This window comes from Saccharomyces paradoxus, chromosome V (genome assembly GCF_002079055.1).
Source record: "Saccharomyces paradoxus chromosome V, complete sequence".
Classification (NCBI taxonomy): domain Eukaryota; kingdom Fungi; phylum Ascomycota; class Saccharomycetes; order Saccharomycetales; family Saccharomycetaceae; genus Saccharomyces; species Saccharomyces paradoxus.
In genome coordinates this window covers 535,864-558,113 of record NC_047491.1, presented here as the reverse complement: position 1 = coordinate 558,113, position 22,250 = coordinate 535,864, and the positions used below count along the sequence as shown (strand labels likewise).

At 37.8% G+C, this 22,250-nt stretch overlaps 11 protein-coding genes and 1 non-coding gene across 12 annotated transcripts; 6 read left to right on the top strand and 6 right to left on the bottom strand.

The window, feature by feature from the left end:
• Window positions 1-415: 415 nt before the first annotated feature.
• Window positions 416-1,639, bottom strand: SPAR_E02610 (uncharacterized protein; the record flags this gene model as incomplete). The annotated part of the gene is made up of 1 exon (XM_033910113.1): window positions 416-1,639. The coding sequence occupies one exon, from the start codon at window positions 1,637-1,639 to the stop codon at window positions 416-418; it is 1,224 nt and encodes a 407-aa protein (XP_033766004.1).
• A 2,810-nt stretch (window positions 1,640-4,449) lies between these two features.
• On the top strand, window positions 4,450-4,629 carry SPAR_E02600 (uncharacterized protein; the record flags this gene model as incomplete). Its single annotated transcript, XM_033910112.1, has 1 exon — window positions 4,450-4,629. The coding sequence occupies one exon, from the start codon at window positions 4,450-4,452 to the stop codon at window positions 4,627-4,629; it is 180 nt and encodes a 59-aa protein (XP_033766003.1).
• Window positions 4,630-6,716: 2,087 nt separating this feature from the next.
• Window positions 6,717-7,628, bottom strand: PUG1 (Pug1p; the record flags this gene model as incomplete). Its single annotated transcript, XM_033910111.1, has 1 exon — window positions 6,717-7,628. One exon carries the CDS (start codon window positions 7,626-7,628, stop codon window positions 6,717-6,719), a length of 912 nt encoding a protein of 303 aa, XP_033766002.1.
• Window positions 7,629-8,436: 808 nt separating this feature from the next.
• TOG1 (Tog1p) lies at window positions 8,437-10,800 on the top strand (the record flags this gene model as incomplete). The annotated part of the gene is made up of 1 exon (XM_033910110.1): window positions 8,437-10,800. The coding sequence occupies one exon, from the start codon at window positions 8,437-8,439 to the stop codon at window positions 10,798-10,800; it is 2,364 nt and encodes a 787-aa protein (XP_033766001.1).
• A 2,608-nt stretch (window positions 10,801-13,408) lies between these two features.
• On the top strand, window positions 13,409-14,044 carry FAU1 (5-formyltetrahydrofolate cyclo-ligase; the record flags this gene model as incomplete). The annotated part of the gene is made up of 1 exon (XM_033910109.1): window positions 13,409-14,044. One exon carries the CDS (start codon window positions 13,409-13,411, stop codon window positions 14,042-14,044), a length of 636 nt encoding a protein of 211 aa, XP_033766000.1.
• A 79-nt stretch (window positions 14,045-14,123) lies between these two features.
• FMP10 (Fmp10p) lies at window positions 14,124-14,837 on the bottom strand (the record flags this gene model as incomplete). The annotated part of the gene is made up of 1 exon (XM_033910108.1): window positions 14,124-14,837. The coding sequence occupies one exon, from the start codon at window positions 14,835-14,837 to the stop codon at window positions 14,124-14,126; it is 714 nt and encodes a 237-aa protein (XP_033765999.1).
• A 1,431-nt stretch (window positions 14,838-16,268) lies between these two features.
• On the top strand, window positions 16,269-16,342 carry SPAR_Etrna20I. The gene has a single exon. It is a non-coding gene; the product is annotated as a tRNA-Ile (tRNA).
• Window positions 16,343-16,479: 137 nt separating this feature from the next.
• SLO1 (Slo1p) lies at window positions 16,480-16,737 on the top strand (the record flags this gene model as incomplete). The annotated part of the gene is made up of 1 exon (XM_033910107.1): window positions 16,480-16,737. One exon carries the CDS (start codon window positions 16,480-16,482, stop codon window positions 16,735-16,737), a length of 258 nt encoding a protein of 85 aa, XP_033765998.1.
• A 342-nt stretch (window positions 16,738-17,079) lies between these two features.
• On the top strand, window positions 17,080-17,883 carry ISC10 (Isc10p; the record flags this gene model as incomplete). Its single annotated transcript, XM_033910106.1, has 1 exon — window positions 17,080-17,883. The coding sequence occupies one exon, from the start codon at window positions 17,080-17,082 to the stop codon at window positions 17,881-17,883; it is 804 nt and encodes a 267-aa protein (XP_033765997.1).
• Window positions 17,884-18,071: 188 nt separating this feature from the next.
• DMC1 (recombinase DMC1) lies at window positions 18,072-19,167 on the bottom strand (the record flags this gene model as incomplete). The annotated part of the gene is made up of 2 exons (XM_033910105.1): window positions 18,072-18,944; window positions 19,036-19,167. The coding sequence occupies 2 exons, from the start codon at window positions 19,165-19,167 to the stop codon at window positions 18,072-18,074; spliced, it is 1,005 nt and encodes a 334-aa protein (XP_033765996.1).
• Window positions 19,168-19,546: 379 nt separating this feature from the next.
• On the bottom strand, window positions 19,547-20,809 carry PDA1 (pyruvate dehydrogenase (acetyl-transferring) subunit E1 alpha; the record flags this gene model as incomplete). The annotated part of the gene is made up of 1 exon (XM_033910104.1): window positions 19,547-20,809. One exon carries the CDS (start codon window positions 20,807-20,809, stop codon window positions 19,547-19,549), a length of 1,263 nt encoding a protein of 420 aa, XP_033765995.1.
• Window positions 20,810-21,210: 401 nt separating this feature from the next.
• BMH1 (14-3-3 family protein BMH1) lies at window positions 21,211-22,011 on the bottom strand (the record flags this gene model as incomplete). Its single annotated transcript, XM_033910103.1, has 1 exon — window positions 21,211-22,011. The coding sequence occupies one exon, from the start codon at window positions 22,009-22,011 to the stop codon at window positions 21,211-21,213; it is 801 nt and encodes a 266-aa protein (XP_033765994.1).
• Between the last annotated feature and the right edge of the window lie 239 nt (window positions 22,012-22,250).

Below are 22,250 nucleotides of genomic sequence, written 5' to 3'. Positions count from 1 at the left end.
GCGCCTATCGCAATAAATAGGATGATAGTTGGATCTTGTTCCAATACTTACAATCATCTATCTGTATCTAGTATAACCCACGTATGTAATGCAGTGAGAAATAATGGAATCTCGAAGAGCCATCGCATAATTTTTAGAGTCATTAGTCGGTTAGTCGAATTCTAATTATAGAATTTAATTCAATAATAAAGATAACGCTATATCACTTGACCAGAACTTAGCATGTAAACAGATGAGTTATATTTGATAACTTATTATTATTGTTTTGAGCTATATCTGAACTATTAGATTTCATAAAATCAATTAGCGCGTATGTGGGTGTGGCGTGTGTTTTGTATCTTAGTTTTGTTTTTTTTTATAATTGTATTCGAGTTATTAATTTCGGGTCAGTCAATTCACCGACAGGCGTAAAGCTTTATCGACCATCTCCAGTGTTCTGAGCACCGATATGCTCGTCATTACAATAATTATCTATACCACCGTAAGTGTTGAAATATATCTCCAATTTGAATGCCGAACCCGTGCCTGGACCGTCACCAGGTATGTCATCGTAATCAATTGGCTCACCACTCTTCGTGTCCTCAGCAGCAAAGCAGTACTTCCAGTCTCTATTACCTGAAAAGAAATTCTGTAACTCCTCTTCCGCATAAGAATCAAAATTTCCTGCTCCGCCTTCGTCATTTTGCCACGTTTGCGCAAGGTCACCATAACTCTGATCATATGTCATTGATATCCATGAGGTAGCGAACTCCTGACTGCGTTTCTGAAACGATAGAGCAGAAGCATTACCACCTGTATCAGGGACCCCTGGTACCGCTGCCACAATTTTATCGATGAGACTGCTCACATTATGTACGCTACTCGTGCTAATGTGGGTTCCATGCTCTGTGGTATATCCCACGAAATTGATATCAGTAGTGCTGTCACGTTTGATAGTGTCATGTACTGCATACCCGCTGAATCCTATTGTAACAAAATTACTACCAGTACCATTAGACAACGTCTGACCATTGAGTATATGATCGGTGAATGTTATGGTATGATTCAGTACGCTAATAGTCTTAGTTAACCCTCGCTTTGTTGCCGAGCCCGAACTCTTTCCCACTAAAACTGCTGCGACAATAACCGCTGCTGTCGCCAAAACAGCACCAGCTATAGGTGCACACACCTCGCTAGCAGTTGCGAGACAGATTGCTGCGACCCAGTAAGGAGTAGCATAAGCGGCTGCAGCAATTACAAATCCTCCTAGTCCTAATCCAGTCCCAAATGACCACCTGGCACGGCGCATTAAAGTAACAGTGTTGGCACGATCAGGTATAGAGCCTGTTTTTAGAGTGCTCAGAAATAAAGAGTACGCTATCAAAAGCAGTGCAAAAATTATTGCAAACAATCTAAAGATTCTAAACGTCCTTGTTGTCAGGTAATTTGGAGAGCTGCTATTCATGTCGTCTGTGTATGATCTATTCATTTTTTCATATATTTTTTTTTCTATTCTACATACATTATTTGGGATTACGATATAGTGTTCCAGAAGTGTCACTTTATATAGATTTGTTACAACGCATAACACTTGCCAAAATAATCGAGCCCAATACCTGAAATTTGCAAGCGCGCCTTCAAAGAATGGCTCCGCGCTCATTTTTAAGAAATACTGCTTTTATAAAGAATATCTCAAAACACCTTACTTTTTGCCTATACACGCCTTCTGTTGCTTAAAGGCCCTGACATTCTTGGTCTCCAGGCCGCTCAATATGCTTTGCACCACGGTAAAAGGCGGCTTTCGCACGTGTGGTAAGTCAACAAGGACTCTTTTCACTAATTTGCATGGTGTGATATCACATGTCATCAAGCTTTCCATGAAATAAACTATTGATTGTAAGAGAACCACCCAACAAATCAAATCAAGATGCCAATCAAAGTTACAGACTGCGTCCTTTTTCCGCCAATTGACCTCATACAAAATCTAAAGTCAGTAAACATAGGATTTCTGTCATTTTGCGTTTTTTCGACAAATACGCGCACTACCCTGAAATTATTATGATGAAGATAACTATATTTATATCTAAAGGTTAACCTCGAGTTTTATAATATTATGTCATACAAGCTCGTTATGTTAGAAAGCGAGTGATGAAGGTTCGGGGTCAGATGCCTTGGTTTGGTTTACTAACTAACATTTGGAATCCTTGCTAAATATTGTCAGTACTCCAAAACCTGAATATTTCAGAATTTCATATTCGGACCCATTCTATGAGCCAAAGTAAGCCCCATGTACTTTCAAAAGCAATGCTACTCTTCCCAAAATAATATAATATATATATATAACTGATACATATAACGTGTTGGGGCCGTATATTGTTACAGTCCATGATTGTACGCACTCCCAGTGTATTCGTTGATAGAACTACGTAATTGTAAGCCGCTGAAAAATAGCTGGTGTTGAAACAACGAAGACCTCACCTCGATGATACCAAAATTATTAAGAATGAACATAATGAAACTTGTTTGAAGAAGAGCGGGAGCTCTGCTAGATGGAAGAGTTGCGTACAATACTTTTTTTTTGAAGATGAGAAAACACTGGCTAAGGTAAAGGGGGTTTCCTGTAACAGCTGCTAATTCGTCTTTCACGGTTTTGTAATCAAAAAGGTTTCTTACTATCCTTTCCCAGAACGCAACCATACATCTATTTGCCCACATCGTTAAGAGCTTGAATCATTAGAGCAGCAATATACTACAAGACCTCTATCTTCTTCAAACCAATAGGTTCTGCTGTCTTAAGAGCATTCTTTTATCAATAACTGTAAAAAGTCGTTGTGAAAGCCCTTCATTAGTCTCTTTGCAACCTCCAGCAAACTTGCTGAACTTTTTTTTTTAATGGTGTATTATCTCTATATCTTGTGAGGCTTGCTATGTTTTAGTAGAAACCATTTGATTTTTATTATCTAAGCAGTGTATGAGCACAGTGAGAGCTTTATATTGTGGCAAGAATTGCGTTTACCTTAAATTTTCGAAGCACATTTCCTTGTATTGCCTAGGTTATGCTGGTTAGTTAATGGGGCGGGAAGTGGTTTAATAAGGTAGAGGTCCCGTTGGTTATTTTTGTGGAGTTAGGAACGTTCAATGATGTCAGACATCCGTTAAATAATTACATCTATACAATTCTTAAAAAGAAAAGAAGCGCTTTGGGCAAATTTTGTAAACAGAAAATCGCAACACTTCTAAGTTCAGTCCCTTTTAACATTCATTCAAAAGCTATTTTCTAGCAATTGTTTGCTCTTATATCTTACACCTTACATGCCTGCAAAGGGATGATCTTACTTTCGACAGGTAGATTTTATATCAAGATATAGATGATCTTTGAAGTCAAAATGATGGCACAGTAATCACTCATTTAGCTATTTCTGTAGTTAGTTTGAATAATGAAACGATATTAAAGACAGGGATCACATACAAGTTAAAATTTTTGTATAATCAAAGAAATAAAATATCTTCCCTTTACTATTCTTTGCATTATCTGCCATTACACTATCAGACAATGCAGAGCAATAAATCAAGTAAAAGAAAATTCTTTTAATATAATTCAGCTTCAAGTGAAGTGACTTCGAACTTGAAACTCCATTACTGTCTAGTATAAAATTTGATGGAAATCGAATTAAAATATCATCAGAGAATATAATCTAGCTAAACCAACAATATTTTTATTGTACAAATCTTCGTTTTACGTACCGCACCCGACCAAGTGGTTCGCAAATTTGCGAGCAGTTTTACGTCTGTATGTTATGGCTTGTAGGGATCTACCCCTCTGCTTGTGTTCCTCCTAATTTCTATTCATTATATAAAGATTGGCATATGACAACGAGAGAAAATTTTATACAGAACAAGGTTACAGGTAAATTGTAACACACATTTGTTACAATAAGAGTAAAAAAGTCTTTCCGCAACACGCTATACCTGATGGATGTTTTACTCGAATCAATAAAGTTATATAATTGAAATGGTGAGTTTCTTCTGCTTTAGCTAATTATGCACCTATTTTCTACGACTTTAAAAGTTTAAAAGGGCCAAGTCGAGTCCTGCTTGAATTTGAAACTAATAACAAGCCTTTATTAGGTTTTGGGAAGGGTTTCTTGATTGCATTATACGTCTTAGAAGAGGATGAGGGCCAAGGTTTTGATTTTCTTGGAACGCGTAACCATCATCAGAATTAAAATAAAATTATTGGTTGACCTTTCTTACCTAAAGGAAAGTCTGAAAATGCTGTTGCAACAACGGCAGCGCCCTGCTTTAAGCAAGGCACGTGGTCCACCAAGAAAATAACTAAGAGGATGAATTCTCCTATTTTAAGCCAGGAAACTAGTCAGTAACATACGCCAAGGAAATGAAAGCATAGGATGTGGGCTGATTACCGAAATCAAAGGTTCTAGTATATGATCGAGTTCTGTAAACAGTATCATGCTGTGGCATCCTAATGGTTACGAGCCTCGAGCAAAGGCTACAGAAGAAGAAACCTACGCTAACAAAGACAGGAAGGATGTTCCGGATAAGTTTAAATTTGATACCGTAACGAAAACTGGAATGGTCAAGCTTCGTGTTTTCAAAGACGACCTAATATTCAAATCGCAACGTCTATAAATCTGTTTTCAAGTAGGAAGCATCCCTTCAAGTCATTTACGGCGGATGGAGAGGGCTTGCCGTTATTTGCCTTCCGCACTAAGAAACCTTTTTTTGTTAGGCGAGATTATGTGGGTTTTCTTTTTTATCGATACGAGATATTGAAAAATGGGGACTTCCCTGAAGAGTCGGATTATGAGGCAAAAGGAGAGTGCGACGGTTTCACTCTGTTTAAAGTTCTTTTTTGCACTGTTAAGGTGAAGAAAACAAGCTATTATCGCAATAAGGAGAGCATATCCCACATACTAGAACTCAACTTCGGAAAAAAGGAAGATTTTAGGATATTGACACTTGTTAGATGCTCTGAAGTTAGATCAGTATATGTTGTAGAGGGTAAAAAGGTTATTATGAAATGGGTTTTCACCTCAGAGAGTAAATTTAATTTGAATTCCTCACTGTTCATCATAAAGGCCGCAATTGGCTGTTTACCAGAGGTGGGTGATAGCATAGAGGACATACCTAAATTTGATTGGGACTCCTGCCCTACTATCGGATGTATGTGCAGAACTAAGGAGGCTCTTTTTCAACTTGAGTCTCGAAAAGATATACATATATGCCCTCAATTATTTTTAGGGGAAACCCGGACCGCCACATTATGATGAGATTTCAGTTCCGTGGCTAAAAAAAATGAATATATGCACTTCAGTACTAATAAATTTCTTTGAATATATCGATTTCATGTCTTGGATACAGGATAATTAGAAATTTCTATTTTATACTGCAGAAAATTGTGTTCATTTAAAGAAATTCTTGCGGGTTAATGCTATTATGATATTTTCTGTTGATTTGGTGATAAATTATATTATATGCTATATATTAATTCCTTTGAAAATAAAAAAAGGCCTTAAAATGACCCTGCGGGGGGCACCATTAAATAAAATCTTTTATATGAATACCAAGGAGAATCCAGTATCAAGATAACAACGGCTAAAACTATTTTCAAGTATTGCTGACCGTTAAGAAAATTTCTGCTCCATTAATTCATTGAGGCGAAGACAAGCGCACTTTTACTCTTATGTTTGTAAAGCTATATGACATTATAACTCACTTCAATAGCCGTACTCTTTGAACTAAAAAATAATTCTGAGACACTGAATTTCACCTCAATCGAAAAAAAATATATAATACCAGTTTATTACATGTTAGTGTGCCTTTAATTTGGCGTTGATACGTCCTCCTTGATACATACTATACATTGATCCTGTGATGAGTACCGATATAGGAGGCTGACGTACTGTTTTTCTAGACAAGTTTTTTGTAGCTAAATGACATAGGTGACTGCTTTAATTTCCTAAAGCACCAAACTTCAAAGGCTCTGTGTACAGTCAACAGCCGTGGCTGAGAAAAAGGCTAGGTACTTTGAATATTTCCTACAAATATAGATCAGGGAGGGCAGTACTTGAAGAAGAAACTCCTTCAAAAGAGTCTGAAAATCATTATTAGAACCGTCATTACGACTTAAGAGCACTTTCAAATCAGTACTCTCTGTTCAACGTGAACAAAAATTTTCGCCACACGTCATTTTTTTTGGGTAGACGTGATTGTATTAGCTGGCATGATTCAGTAGTCTTCAATTCAGTGACAGACCTTTATTGTCATGAGACAACTCAACAGCAACAATATAAGAGCAGAGAGACATTCCAAGGGACAAGAAGATATAAGTATTGACGTTCAGGAATCCTTTATCCAGTCTATCTTTATTTGAATGTCTTATTAGACTTCAGGAGTATCCCGATATGTACAAGAATCTTTCTTAATGAGCTACTTTTCTCTCAATCTTGACTATGTTTGTGGTGCCGCTTAACAATGCGAAATCTAACGAGTGTCTACAAATATTTTGTTCTCAGCGAAAAATTCAATACATTGCCTTCCTTTTCGGTGCATGATTGTACGGCTGAGAATGGAGAAATAGTACCGCCCAGATCCTTCGTTTAGAGCAGACATCAATTTCAATGGCTTCAGAGCAGAAAACAAAAGACTTGTATTTTAAATGAAGATAAAGTTGATTGACTTTACTATATAGGAAAACGGAGTATGCTAAACAGTATCTAATTATTTAACGTTTGACACTCGTTTATGACATCGAATACGTTACCAAAGAAGGAACCCACACTAAATGCTATGATTACCAATAACATTGGTACTGCATCGAAGACATATATGAAATACTCATGAGCGATTATATAACCATTGAATCCCTGAATGAACTCAACTATTCTGACAATTGAACGTAATAGGATCAACACACTGCTTAATAATAGGGTAGCATTCACAAAGATCCATCTTCTGGAAATATCTTCATAAAATAAGCATCTTTTTTTAACACTTACTGTGAACCTTATCTCATTAATAATGAAAAATCCAAAAAAGACCACTTGTACAAAAAGGCCGGCAGTTATGAGCCCTGAACCAGTCTTTGTTGATCCTGCCTTAGACATTAGCCCGCCACCTGCGGCTTGTAAAAAGAAACTAAAAACATCTCCCACAACAAAAAATGATGTACCAAAGCGTGCGGAAACTATCATTAAGGATTGGCACCTCATAACATGTAATAGCCTTCCAAAAATCATATAAATCGTAGCAGCTATTAGTGCCGGAGCAACTAATAAAAGGACGGACTGAATAATATATGGTGTTGTCTTTTCAGGATTGGAACTGGATAGAGCCCTCCCGATATAACCAACGACCTCCATGATGCAGCCAGCGAAGAAAGGTAAGAACGCATAAACAGTGGATGAGATTTTTAGTTGCTTGTATTCATCATCTTTAAAAATATCAACCTTATCATCTGATGACTCAAATGGATTATTTTTCAATATCTTGGAAGACTTTCTCGCAGCATATAAGGTTTGCACAGCATAAATAACTGTCGTAAGAATAAAGAGCACGACAAATACAATTGCAGCAGCTTTGCTAGGCGTGTAATGGTAAAGAACGAATCCAGAATCAGTTGTAGACATTTTGAAATGTTGATGGACAATAGAAGATTAAATAGCTATAAGATTGGACACTATTAACCTACTATTCTTTAGCATTTTGAGAGGAAAAACTACACCTCACATCTTTAGTTCATTAGGTGCTTTTATACTGATTTCATCGGATTTCTTGGCATTTGATGAATTGAAGTACATTTAGTTGAAAAGTTGATAATTTACTAAGGCGGCATGAAGAGATATTCTTGCCGCGGCATGGGAAAAAAGACACTTCTTTTTGTATGGAGAAAAACTACCTCGCCGCGGCACATCAAAACAAGGCTGAAAACTGCAATATACGCGATACCACTACACGATGATCCAATGGCTTAGAGAAAATTAGATCGAGGCGCTCACATAGCATTCGAAACATGGCAGCTACAACGTCTGAACGGGGACAAAGAGCAGCACAATATCAACGGCTGCCAGGATACCGAAGCTTGAGGATGGCTGGTTTCTCAAGCACAGCCCGCACTATCTTGACTTTATCTTAAGACACAGCTAAATAACGTGGAGTGAGCGCCGTATTTAGAGGTAATTAGACTTTATCTCATAATCCAACAGAAAGGTGAGCGGTTGTTTGCTAATAATTAAAATGGCTATTTTGAAGTTTCACCCCAATAAGAAGTGTATGGTTTGCCTGTAAGGCTGGGTAATTTTTTTTCATGTGTGCCTTGAATAGTAAAAATATTCTTGTTTTTACATGCTAGAACAAAATTGAAATCTCATCCAATAAGCTCTTTCGGTTAACGACACCATTATCGTTTAAATTTTATACATTCTATCTGTTAATGGGATGGCGGCAAAGAGAGGATTGGCAAAACAGACCTCTAGGGTAAGCAAAGCGTGTGAAAGATGTCATAGGAAAAAGATTAAGTGTGACAGTAAGAAACCATGTTTTGGTTGTGTTGGATCTCAGTCTAAATGCACGTATAAAAATCAACTGTACGAACCCATTGAGGTTTTTTTCAATTATACAGGCAGTCTCAGTAACAATCTGGATAATGTTAAGTGTAGTATAGCCAAATTGAAAACTCAGCTACCTCCAAGCGCACCGGCATCTCTACGGAAAGACCTAGCCAATATTTGCACAGAGCTCGAAAAAATTCAACCTCAGCTTTACCTTAATCTAGACAGCAAGGAAATTAGCTCTTACGATGGTCCGAAGTCGATAGAAACAGAAATTATTGGGAAACAGTCTAAATTTCTGAACAGGTTCTCTAACGCTTTTGAAAGCAATACCGCACAAAATGTCAGTATGTACTTTGGAGTCTACTCACCGCTGCTATATTTTACTTCCACCGGCATTAGCTGGATAACTAAAAAATTGATTTCATGTTCGGATGATAGGGAGACGAGAGAGACCATCTATTTATTTTTGAAGTTTCTTGACGCTAGCTCTGCTAGTCATGCTAGTCCTAAAGTAACTTCGATATCTCCTCTAGAGTATTATGCAAAGTTGAACGGGCTTTCATGTGGAAACGACGTACTTATTCAACACATTATGTCAAATATATCCAATGAAATCAAAGAGAATACGAACATCACTCGAACTAATAAATTTAATAAACCAACGGACTGGTTTATGTACGGAGTACATCTAATGGAACAGCATCACAAGACGTTGGATCGTAAAAGTTCCAAATTGTTGTCTTTGAAAGGTTTTCTTGAGCAGGATGAGTTGATTTTTTGTCTTTGTCTTGAGTATTTTGAAAGATCCATATTTTCAACAATGTACGATTTGATCATTTTAAAGGGTTTAGTCTCACTGATGAAACATAGATATTGGATCGACGATCCTTTTGTGTTGGGAAGAATTATTTGCACGATGTCCAGGCGAAGTTTGGATGCTGGTTTAAACCGTTGGGAATATTATATTGGCCAAGAGGAGGGCACTGCGGAAGCATATCGTAAGTTATGGTGGGATTGCTATTGGTGGGATAGATGGTACTCCTTGGTCACCGGCAAGCAGCCATTGATACCAGATGAAATGACCTCGTGTCTCTTTCCTAAGGAAGTAGTCGGATTAGGAGTAGACGATTCGATGGACTGTTTTACTTTAATAAACTTGGTCAAGCTCGACCCAAGTAAACTTGAAGTTTGTATTTCTTTCGGCTATATTCTATTGACAAAAATCATTACAGCAGTATTTTCTGGGTTGCTTTATAATCGACATTTTACAGACTACAGATTATTTGCCACGCCTGATACAAAAGACCTAAATGGAACTGCACAACAGCTTATGGCGGAGTTTTCAAAGGTATATAAAATTTTCCAGCGCGTACAAGACAAGCTAGTTCCTTTTCTCAAACAATACTCTGAAAACAGTAGTGCATTTGAATTATACACCCATTTTGGGTTTGCTAAGGTTTGTTGTTTCCAGGGAATAGAGACTTTGATATTAAGGATACAAAATCTCTTACAAGGAAGAGAAAAAGCCGAACTCGATTCATGCGTAAAGGACATCAGGCTTGAAACCTTTAAAGCATCTGTAGATATTTTAACAGACATTCTCAAGCTGAAAGATATGTTCTATATTTTCCGATGTTCGTGGTTCATATATGCGATCTTGATGAATATCACCTTGTATTTCATCGAGACCCCCAGAAGAAACTCGATATCTTATTTATCCTTGATGTGCAGTGTGATAGCCTCATTTGATGATTTATTCATAAGCTCTGGCAATGTTAGCCTCAAGGGCAATAACGCGTTTTTTAAAAAGTTGCAAAATGGGACAACAGTGTCCTTCATCCTAACACGTATTTGCTGCCAGATGTACATACGATCGCAGAAAACGACTAGAGAATCATTATTCAGTGAACTGAAAAAATACGGCCAGGCTTGTTCGGATGCTAGTCAAGCAGTGTTGGATATTGAATGTATCTGGTACAAGAATATAATAGGGGAACATAAAGAATCGAGCTTTCGTAAAGAAATTCTCAGTATTCTTGATAGGGACATGGGCGATCTGGTGAATAATAGGGTTATTGGTGTACAAGGAAAAAATGAGACGGGTACTTGTCATGAGGAGTTGCCGCTCACCGGCATGGATTTTGGCAGCCTCGAAAATTTTGTGACTTCAGGATCTCTACCAGACTTTCTCAATCTATTTTGGGAGGACATTGAGTTGGGTATTTCTAAAGGAAACTTTGGAGAGTAATAACCGAGTACACACCCAAACAAATGATCACTCTTAATTAAGAAATAATTCCCTTGATTTGGACAAAAACTCCAAGACGTCAAAGAGAGTTTGGTGATCCTGATCGAGCCGCTTATGAAACTTTATTGACTACCCATCCAGAAGGTTACATGCTGCGCTATGAAGTAAATGGTGGCTCATAATAGTTCAGTAAACGTAGACGTCCTTCTTTTATGCAAGGGAGAGAAAAAGTCGAGTGTGTTGTCTATACTACTACTATGGTGAGTCTTTCAATTTGCAGGCAATTCCATGAACTCACGAAACCAATTGTATTTTTTCCTTTAATTCTTGCTGTCGAATTATCTTCCAACAATTTTGTACCGCTCTTTCAGCAATCTTCTCTTCCAATATTGCGCTTTATTTACTTCGAATCTGTTTACAGACATCGCACACTTGCTCCTCCTCAACAATTACTAAGTTATCAATTGTAAATATTGAGTGTTTAAATTTTCTTTTTTTGAAATATGTGTGGTACTAAAGGTTGTAGCGTCCATGAATTTGCTGAAGCACTACCCCATTACTCAATGAGACATGACAATTTCAAACAGGATAGAGCCTAGGTTTCTTGTCTTCTGAGTATCTCGGGTCTCTAAGGGATGCTACTTGGGATAACCATTGGAAACCGCTTTACATGGTCCCGCTGTTACATTCGCAATTCACAGTATTCCGTATTTGGCTACTGTTATGGTCATCGCACATCACTGGATAGAGATATACAGTGATCGACGTTATCCGTGAATTTCCAGTAAAATTATAATTACATCAGCTTTTCTTCGCCTATTTAACCTAAGCTTCCATCGTATATCCGTTCTGTCGAAGCAGCCTGTTCGGTTTTCTAAAAGAACAATGGCAAATCCCACTGATACTGATGACAAAGACTGGGATCATGTTGAATTCGATTTAAATTCATACATGGAAAAATTAAATACTTCTCTTTGCCTAAAAATTTAGGGATGCCGTTATGGAGTCTCTTTTTTGAAGGAAGACAAGATGCAACTATCAAAAGCCTTTTAGAGATTTCACATTTTTCATCGAAGAAATACTACAATGTATTTTACAGAAATGGGAAAGCAATTGAAAATATATCTGCAGTTGGAACGCATCAAAACTTTACCATCAGGGTGAAAAATGCTCGGTGTCCTACGGAATCCTATCGATTCAAATTTAGCATGGACTTTAATACAACTAGCAATTGATATTCTTTGCAAATCTATTGCTAATTTCTATTTTGCGTTCTTATGCGGGGTTTCCAATTTTATCACCTGCCTTGTATCTTTGCGTCATTTTTTAATTGTTGGACATCTCCTGAGATGCAGATAAAGGATAAAATGCAGTATCTTTCAACTACAATCAATGCGCAAGAAAAGTGGGTGGATTTTTATCGTAGAGGAAATGAACAGATGCTCATTTGAGGATGACTCATTTTTCTGATAGAATTGATTGTGAGTACTTCATCAGGTTTCTATTTTTAGAAGAGTTCCACATCATTAAATGTGGACTACATATATTGACCAAGCACATCCATTCTATAATGTTAATCAGTTATCTTTGATGAATAATGTTTACCTTTGAGCTCAAAATTAGGTAGAGTTCACCAGCTCAAATGGTAATTGTTTGGATGCTACTTTAACTTCTCGTAAAAGTGATTAGTAGATGTTATATAGGTAGATTAAAAGGTAACTCCGCTAAATTTGTAGTGCACCCATTTTGGCTAACGATAGTAATAATAAGTCACTGATCAATAAAATGCCAATAAGCCTGTGAACAAGTAGACAAATTACGTTACAGCTAAATCGCTGAATATTCAGGTAGTTCGTTGCTTCAATATATTTCTTTCTAACGCAGCGATAAGAAAAGAAATCTGACTACATTTTAAATTGCGCAAACTCAAGGCATTAGTGTGCTATACGGGTGGTAATGTGTAGTCCACTAGACTGAAAATACCTAGAATTACAATTTGTCACAAAATATGAGAAGTCTTTTTCATGGTATCGCCAAATTGGGAGCAGCATATGCAGTTGGATTTTATCTATATTGTCACTATTTCTTGTGTCTTGAAGAATCTGATTGTTTCGTAGTATCCTCAAGGATGTAAAACAGCACGTTAGAGTTTCGGCACCATATTCATTATCATTGTGCTAGGAGAGTGCGTTTGTCGCGTTATATCTCAACCTTACCCATAGAGCTGGTTCGTTATTCCTATTTAATGGTTTATTCATACAATATTCGGAAGAAACTTCAAGAGATAAACAGATTTTATGAAAATCTGTTTACCTGTCTAGGTCACACAGACGTTATTTTATTCACCTTCTGAAAACCATTCTGCTCGCGAACCTGCAAGGCTTCGTGGTAATTAGTCCTACGCATTGACTCCCAAGAAGTGTGTTTTATTTCTATGTTTTGACACATTTGTGATTAAAGCTGTTTTATTAACCAATTACCAGTACCATTCATTCTCTTGCAGGATGTAATTTTTCTGAAATTTATTCCGAATATTATTGAATCATTGAAATGGCAAAAACAAAAACTACTGCCAGGTACACTATCTTCAAATAGCTACAAGAAATTAATGGCCACTAAGCAATTACTGAGGCGGCAAATCAAGAGGATAATAAATGCTCTTGATTACGATACTATCGCTGCAGAGTCGCATACCATCTCTCAGGTAGTACGCTCATTAATCGCTTCCACCAATTCCTGGCGTGTGGCATGTTATATGAGCATGGATAAAGGAGAAGTAACAACCGGAGAAATTATTAAGAATTTGTTCTATGATGGTCAGGAGGTTTTTTTGCCAAGGTGTACGCATACTTCTGAATCCAAGCATTTTAAGCTACGGGAAGATCACCATCCACATTTGATATTTCATCGAATGAGTAGCTTGAGAATGGTGCGTGATTTAAAACCTCAAGGCCCTTATCAACTAAAAGAACCTGGATCACATATCGAGGAATCTAATATTCTGGATGTTGTCTTGGTGCCTGGGGTGGCGTTTGATATTAAAACCGGCGCAAGGATGGGTCATGGTGCAGGGTATTATGACGATTTCTTCCAACGGTATAAAATACTACGTCAAGGTCAAAAGCCCCTCCTTATCGGACTGTGTCTCATGGAGCAGTTGACTTCTCCAATTCCTCTAGAAAAGCACGATTTCCCTATGGATTGTATAGTATGCGGAGACGGATCCATACATTGGTTTCAATAGTTTCATATATATACTATTTACAGGATACAGCTACTGTATAAATAAATAAACGGCATGGCCTATTTTTTTTTTTTGAGTTTTACTCTTCGCTGGCAAACGTAGCGTTAGCTTTGACCAATGTCCTATTGCCACTTTGGTCCATAAGTTCAGCCTTTAGTTTGGTTTTGTTACCGTATTGCTGGAGATCGGTGGTTCTTACTACGACAAACTGGTTAGCTAATGTGGGGAACTTGTACGAAATACTCAAATCCTTAGTCTCTTGGTTTATGTTTTTTGTTCCTTTTTCGAGTCTAAAGGCTTCTTTCATTAAGTCTTCGATGACTGTTGCTAGGATGCCTCCGTGAATTAGGAAAGGATAACCGGTTAGCTTCATTCCTAAATGGTATAGCCCGACAGTTTCACGCCTACTTGGGTTGTAATAAACTCTTGGTGGTATAGCAATGCCACCCGGCGTGTTTAGTGCCCTTGACACTAACAAGTTTTTCTCTTCATTGGCAATAACCTGTACAAAACCTGCTTCCTCCAACTGTTTTACAATAGGTAGGCCATTTAAACGTCTATTCAGATCTGCGTGATATTTGACGACTTCATCTGCGTTCTTGGGAAGGGCGTCATATCTCCAATATGCCAATAGGTCTGTGAATGTCATATGCTGCGTTAAGTACCACCCTCCAAAGAAGCTTCCGCCAAAAATCGTCCATGGAATCCACCTTCTTTTAGGTTTAGAAGCTGTCTTAAAAACAATGCCATTTGTGTACTTCCTTAACTGGGCTATTGCGGTTCTTTTAAGCATTTTAACCTTGTTTCACTTTTCTGCCGCGACCTCTTTCTCTTTCTTACTGTCTTCGAATACCCTTTCTGTACTTTGTGAGCTTGATTTTCTTTTCTTCCAAGGGGTATATCTCATCGAAAATCTATCTCCAGAATATAGCTACTTTGTTAAGTAAAAATAAATCTACCGTGCGCTGCCAAAGGAACGTCTAAAAACTAATTCTTGGGATCCTCAATTTTATCAAGCGTTAGAATAAAAGATACTTATCGTTCATTTACTCCGAGTAGAGCAGTTAAGACTTTTATTCCTGTTGCCAACCAATTCTCGCATACGAAGAAAGAAGATGCCACAAGTGATGAGAAGCAGTTACCAAATCTAACGAAGCTGGCATGCATGGATTGATAAACGGTGACTTGTAACAAATGAAAAAATAACAGTATCATAAGTTGAATTGTTGGTCCCCTTTTGCCGATTCCTCTATATCCTCAAGGAGGAACTCTAGTATTTGCCCGATGATGATGTCGTCGTTATCAAAAAGGGAATCTCAACACACTGACACCAATTTCAACTGAATTTCAGAATGGTATTCACCTCGTCATTTAATCAGTTGGAAGCTGAAACGCAAGAATTGATTATACAAAGGATTTGATAATAAACAACGTATAAAACGAAGAAAGAAATAATCCTGATATTACGTGAAATTGTTGATTCCTTTAGTGAATCTTACTTACCGGGAAGTAGCTTTAGTATATTCTGTATACCAGTGTTACCTTTATCAAATAATATGTTGGAATGGGGGATAATTAATAGTAACATGAGTTGCTACGGTAACAATTTAAATGCTTACATCGTATACTAATGTACATCTCATATACGTTTAATTGTGATTGCACCTATTGCAGAAGGAATGTTAAACGAGAAGCTCAGATAGTACTGATTTGAGTGAAAGATCTATCAATTGAACATGACATGGTAGTTATATATATGAGTAATATGGGTCGCCGCATTAAATGTATGATAACTACAGGAATTACTATTATATGGGTAATAACTAATACTGAGAATTTGGTGAATAATTAGATAATTGTTGGGATTCCATTGTTACTAAAGGCTATAATATTAGGTATATAGAATATACTAGAAGTTCTCCTCGAGGATATAGGAATCCACAAAAGGGAATCGATAGTTCTACATAGTGTTATTATTTTATCTTCTTTCTTTTTATATGTTGTCATTCATTATCCTATTACATTATCAATCCTTGCATTTCAGCTTCCATTAGATTGGATGACTGTTTCTCAATCTTTATGTCATCCTCTTGCACCGCATATTATAATATAATATTAAATAGATGATATTAGAATTTCATTCCAACAGTTCTATGTCTAGGTTGGTAAATCTAGTAATGCTGTGATATCCCATTCTGAGTATCAAAATACTATACAAATTATTGGTCTCTTGGCCCAGTTGGTTAAGGCACCGTGCTAATAACGCGGGGATCAGCGGTTCGATCCCGCTAGAGACCATTTTTTTTCCTTTGGAAGTTCCGAAAAAAGTTTAAAAATAAAGCTCTTACTTCTCAGCCAAATATCTGAAGAACTAGTTTGTAGATCACAAAGTTATTAATCGAACCAAGTCTAAGAGAACGCCGACAAAAAAGACAATGTCAACGGAAAGCATGAGCGTTGATTCATCGATGAACAACAAGTCACCTGCTGAAGCAAATATTAGCGAAAGGGAAACAAAAACAAAGAATGAGAGGATGATGCACCAAACCAAACTTCTAAAAGATACTTTAGATTTGTTGTGGAATAAAACTTTAGAACAGCAAGAAGTATGTGAGCAATTAAAGCGAGAAAATGATTACCTGGAGGATTACATTGGCAATTTGATGAAATCCAGTAACGTGTTAGAAAAATAACCTTTAAGTGTAGTTTTCTGTGTGAAAATAGCTAGATCAGTCAAATGGATGTATCATATAAATGCCTGAGAAAGTATTTTCTGTTACTTGTTTTTCTCTTTTCTAAGGTTACATATTTTTGCGCTTGTTTTACAAAGAAATCAGTATGGCTTGACCTGGACGATGCCACAAAGAAGTCATAGAAAAAAAAGTCAAAATATTCGAAAAGAGACCACGAGAGGTGTAATTGCAGTTACTGGTTGTTATAAAGAAAGCTTTTTCCACAATTGTCAAACACTATCCTTTTGGTTTCTACTTCTTGTGGCAACTCTTGAAATATAGACTATCAGGCATAGTGACAAAATGGATGTCGATGAGAGATTGCAACAAGATGAAAATCAAACTCATCACTTTTTACAGAAGAAGTCAAGTGGTTTTTTGATAAAGGAAAAGGTTTCTACAAAATCCAAGGATCCTGATAATATAAGGCTTCGTGACTTGAACTTCAATCATAGGAAAAAACTAGACGGTAAAAAAATAGCAAAGCAAGTCCCAGTTCAGGTAAACTTTAAGAAGTCTAACAAAATTGAAGCTCTCACTGCCCTAGAATCAAATGAATTGACAGATATCAACCTTGATTATATACCGGATTCCCCATCTATAGAGAAAATATCAGGGCCTGAGAACTCCGCTGCTGTAACGCCAAAAAATATAATACATTTACAATCTGATTCCGATCTTATTCTCGAAGAGTGCGACCATAATTATGACTGTGGCCCCTTTTATCGTCTGTACAACTACGAGAATAGAATTGAGCCCGATGACTACGAGGCTATTTTAAATGCTATAATAACGGACGAAATTGCCGGGACATATCCGATTTTCGAACGGGAATTAGAGTATCAAGAACTTAAAAGTCTTGTTAGAAAGCGGGATTATATTTTATATTATCTCTTATCAAAGGATTATCGGGGGTTTTTTCAGTTGAAAGAGGAGCGTACTTTATTCTATAGGTACCCTTCAATTGCGTACACTAGTCCATTGAAATATCTGGACAAGCGGTCTGAAAACGAACTGTTTATAGGGGAAGATGATGAGGAGCTTCAATCTTTTGATCTCGAAAACACATCATCTGTGAGGACTTTAGATAGTAATATATGGCGTTAGATAATGCTCTTTCTATATATACTTATGCAATAGAGTAATTTAACCTTTTTTCTTAACGACAACAATGGGTCTATCTTTTTCTTTTTTAGAATTCATAAACGGATAATCATACGAAAACATTAATAACACAAAGTAAAAAGAAAATTCATAAACGAGCAATGTCATCTTCATTAAAAACAGTACACAGACTAGTCACTTGAATCGGTGATACCTTTTTCACCAATTACATAAACACATTCTTTTTCAGGCATATCTGGAGAATCTTGTAACTTGGCAACTCTTTCGTCACCACGTCCTTTTCTCAACAGGATCCTTGTTGCTGACGCATGTGCCAAGACGTGCCCTCCAATCGGTTTCCTACCATCTGCAGAGGCAAATAATGCAGAAGCACCTGGGTCTGACTGAACTTGGTTTGTTAGAAATACTGCGACATTAAATTCCTCTGCCAATCTATTTAATTTGAAAAGATGTTGATTAAGCTTTTGTTGCCTTTCGCTTAGCTCACCTCTACCACAATAGTCTACTCTAAAGTTTGCCATTATCGAATCTACCACAATAAGACGATAATCTCCAGAACTAAGCTCTTCACCTAATTGCTCAACGAGTTCCATTTGATGTTCACTATTCAAGGCCCTAGCATATGAAACATTTGCCAGACATGATTCAGGATCCAGTTCATAGCCTTCCGCAATTTGCTTAATCCTCTCGGGCCTGAAAGTACCTTCTGTATCAATATATGCCACTTTGCCTTCACCACCGCCCATTTCCCTCGGAAGCTGTGTCGTAACACACAAAGTATGGGACATCTGTGTCTTACCACACCTAAATTCACCAAATACTTCTGTGATACTCATTGTCATTATTCCGCCACCCAGAATAGAATCCAGTTGCTTGGATCCAGTTGATAATGAGTACACACGCTGTCTTATGTCCAATTGCACAGTAGCGGGAATAAATCCCACCTGTATGATTTTACCAGCAGCTTCTTTGATTTTCTCCACTTTCACTTCACTCAATCCCTTGATTTTACATAAGTGTCTTCTTGTTGTTGATAAAACGGTCTGTAGCAATCAGCTTCCAGTTAATAGTTAGTAAAAAGAAAGAAGAAAGAACCTTTACAGCACACCTTTATAAAAAGTTTTTATAACATACGTTGACAGTGTATATCCCGCCTGATTTTAATTTTTGCAGATCTGAGGCATTGATACCGTAGTTCTGTAATTCATCCACACTAAGGATATTTTTTGTTGTATCACTATCGACTTCAGTTCCTGTAACAGACATAGTTGTTCGAATGCTTGGTTAGTTGATATGGCAAATCAAAGGAAATAAAAAAAAGGTGAAACGCAAGCTGAAGAAGTCAAGCACAATTTTTTTGGTCAACCTCCCTTCCCTTTATACAAAAGGTCGTTCTTGGGCGGCTATTTTCGGTGAGTTAAGAACAGTATTTCCTCACAATATGTGGGGGGGGAGAACCCGAGGAAAAACAGCGAGGCATAAAAGAGAGCTATATTGTTGATATACAGTTAAAATATACTTGACTTACATTTCTTGATATAAAAAATGGCGTTTCTGGGAAAGAGTATTCTGCGATCGTAGTATTATTGTTTTTATTTCCTTTTTTTCTTTTTTCCACTTGATTATTATTTTTCTTTCCAATTAATTAATCTCTGGAGGCAAAACCTTGCTTTTTGAAGTCCCAAGTGTCTTCAGGAATTCTACCTCTTAGAGTTGGAGTTTCTGTACCTTTCACGTAGACATCTTCAAACAAGATGGATAATTTAGCTTCTGGAGGAGGAGCAGCATCAGCTAATTCAACTTGTTCGTCGACGTATTTTCTGGCGGACTTGTCGTAAGCCTTGACTTCAGCTTCAGTGGCAATTCCCAAATCGATCAAATGCATCTTGAGACCAGCAATTGGATCGTTTTTGGATCTCATGTGCTGAATTTCGTCTCTAGTTCTGTATGTGGTACCAGGATCAGACATAGAATGACCACCGTATCTATAGGTTTCATATTCTAGAACAAGAGGGCCTTTACCAGATAAACACCAGTCCTTAGCAAATTTAGATGCTTGGTAGACAGCTAGAATATCCATACCGTTAACCTTTAAACCTGGAATATATTGACCACGCTTGAAGTACTCAGTCATCGCGGAGGATCTTGAAGCAGCGGTACCCATACCGTACTTGTTGTTCTCACAGCAAAACACAACTGGCAAATTCCATAATTTTGCCATGTTGAAAGATTCAAAGACTTGACCCTGGTTGGAGGCACCATCACCATATAAAGTGAAAGAGCACGCGTCTTCGTTCTTGTATTGGTGAGCAAAAGCTAAACCTGCACCTAAAGGAACTTGGGCACCCACAATACCATTACCACCATAGAAGCCCGGAGCGTAAAGATGCATGGAACCACCCTTACCATAGGAGACACCGGCCCTCCTACCCATCAATTCAGCCAAAACAGCTTTCACTGAGGCACCTCTCATGAAAGTGAAACCGTGACATCTGTAAGATGTGATGATGGAATCCAATTTTGTGATGGCATTCTCGATACCGACAGCAATAGCCTCTTGACCAACAGATAGATGGCAAAAACCTCTGATTTTCTTGGCCTTGTACAAGGCATCACAAGCCATTTCCATTCTTCTGATGATGACCATATCTTTATACATTTGTAACAAGGTTGCCTTGGAAGTTTCATAAGACAAGTCTGGTGGGTCCAGCATATACGATTCAAAGGAAGATTCGGGCAATTCAATTTGCACCGTGTCTGAACCCTCGATGTCCTCAGGGGCCTTCTTATCGGTTGTTTTTAAAGTTGCCATAGTACGAACATGGCCTATCCTGGTGGAGGTGTGAAGAACACTTCCTAGCCCACGGACCAATTGCGATGGTTGGCGTTTGAATGAAGCAGCAAGCATTGGTACAAATGTGGTTTCCTTTCTTGTTGCTGTATACAACCCTTGTGAAGTTGCAGGTGTGACAAGTGTAAAAAGTTCTTGCCGTTAAGAAGCTGAATTTGCTTCTCGCAATATCAGAGGGGATTATTGTCGGGAATCATGATGCGACATTTACCCGGGCAAGCGAAGAAGGGGTGGAGGAATCAGAAGAGAGATAAATAAATATACACGTCAAAACAATATAATTCATGTAACACATACAGACACATACCCACGCGATTGTGTGCGTACGTGCGCATGTTAATGTTATATACATATATAGATATAGATATATAATTGCAATAATGTACTACAAATTATTACACCCCCGTTCTTTTTTTTTTCCTTTTTTTAGTAATTTTTCTTTAGATTTATCGGAATACTTACTTTGGTGCTTCACCTTCGGCGGCAGCAGGTGGCTGCTGCTGTTGATGTTGCTGTTGTTGTTGGTCTTCAGCTTGACCGGACTCGGACATGTCTGAAGTCCACAAAGTTAGATTGTCCCTTAGCAGTTGCATGATAAGTGTGCTATCTTTGTATGATTCTTCGGATAGAGTGTCCAACTCAGCAATAGCGTCGTCGAAAGCTTGCTTGGCCAAATGGCAGGCCTTGTCTGGAGAGTTTTGAATTTCGTAGTAGAAGACAGAGAAATTTAGGGCCAAACCTAGACGGATTGGGTGAGTTGGGGGTAACTCCGTGGTGGCAATCTCAGAAGCGGTCTTGTATGCTTCCAAAGAGGCGTTTGTTGCCTTTTCCCTAGCATCGCCACTCGAAAATTCAGCCAAATAACGGTGATAATCACCCTTCATCTTGTAGTAGAAGACCTTGGATTCGCCAGTGGTGGCCGATGGAATCAAGTGGGAGTCTAGTACGGACAAAATGTCGTCGGAGATCTTGGTTAGTTCGGTCTCAATCTTCGAACGGTATGAACGAATCAACTCAACCTGGTGTTCGGACTTCTCCTTAGACTCCTCCTTCTGCTCGATAGAAGAAACAATTCTCCAAGAAGCACGACGAGCACCGATGACATTCTTGTAAGCAACAGACAATAAATTACGCTCTTCGACGGACAACTCTTGGCCAGAAGAGGCAACGGTCTTCATATTTTCGACCATTTCTTCATAACGTTCGGCCTGTTCGGCCAGCTTGGCCAAGTACACAGAATCTTCACGACTGGTTGACATATTTATCTTTGGTTTATCTTTAACTTGCTTTTTTTTCTCACTTGCTTGCGCTCTCAATTTTGAAAAGTAGGAAAAACTAAGTTATTTTTGCAGAAACCACACGGTTTTATGTTACGGTTCGTCTCGTTTTCAGGTTTAAGGTCCAATAATAAAGAGTTTCCTTTTCCTTTTTTCCTTTTTGCTGCGCGTGGAAAAGCGTGTCTTTTTCTCTTACCCCTGTTTTTTTGTTTTTTTTTTAT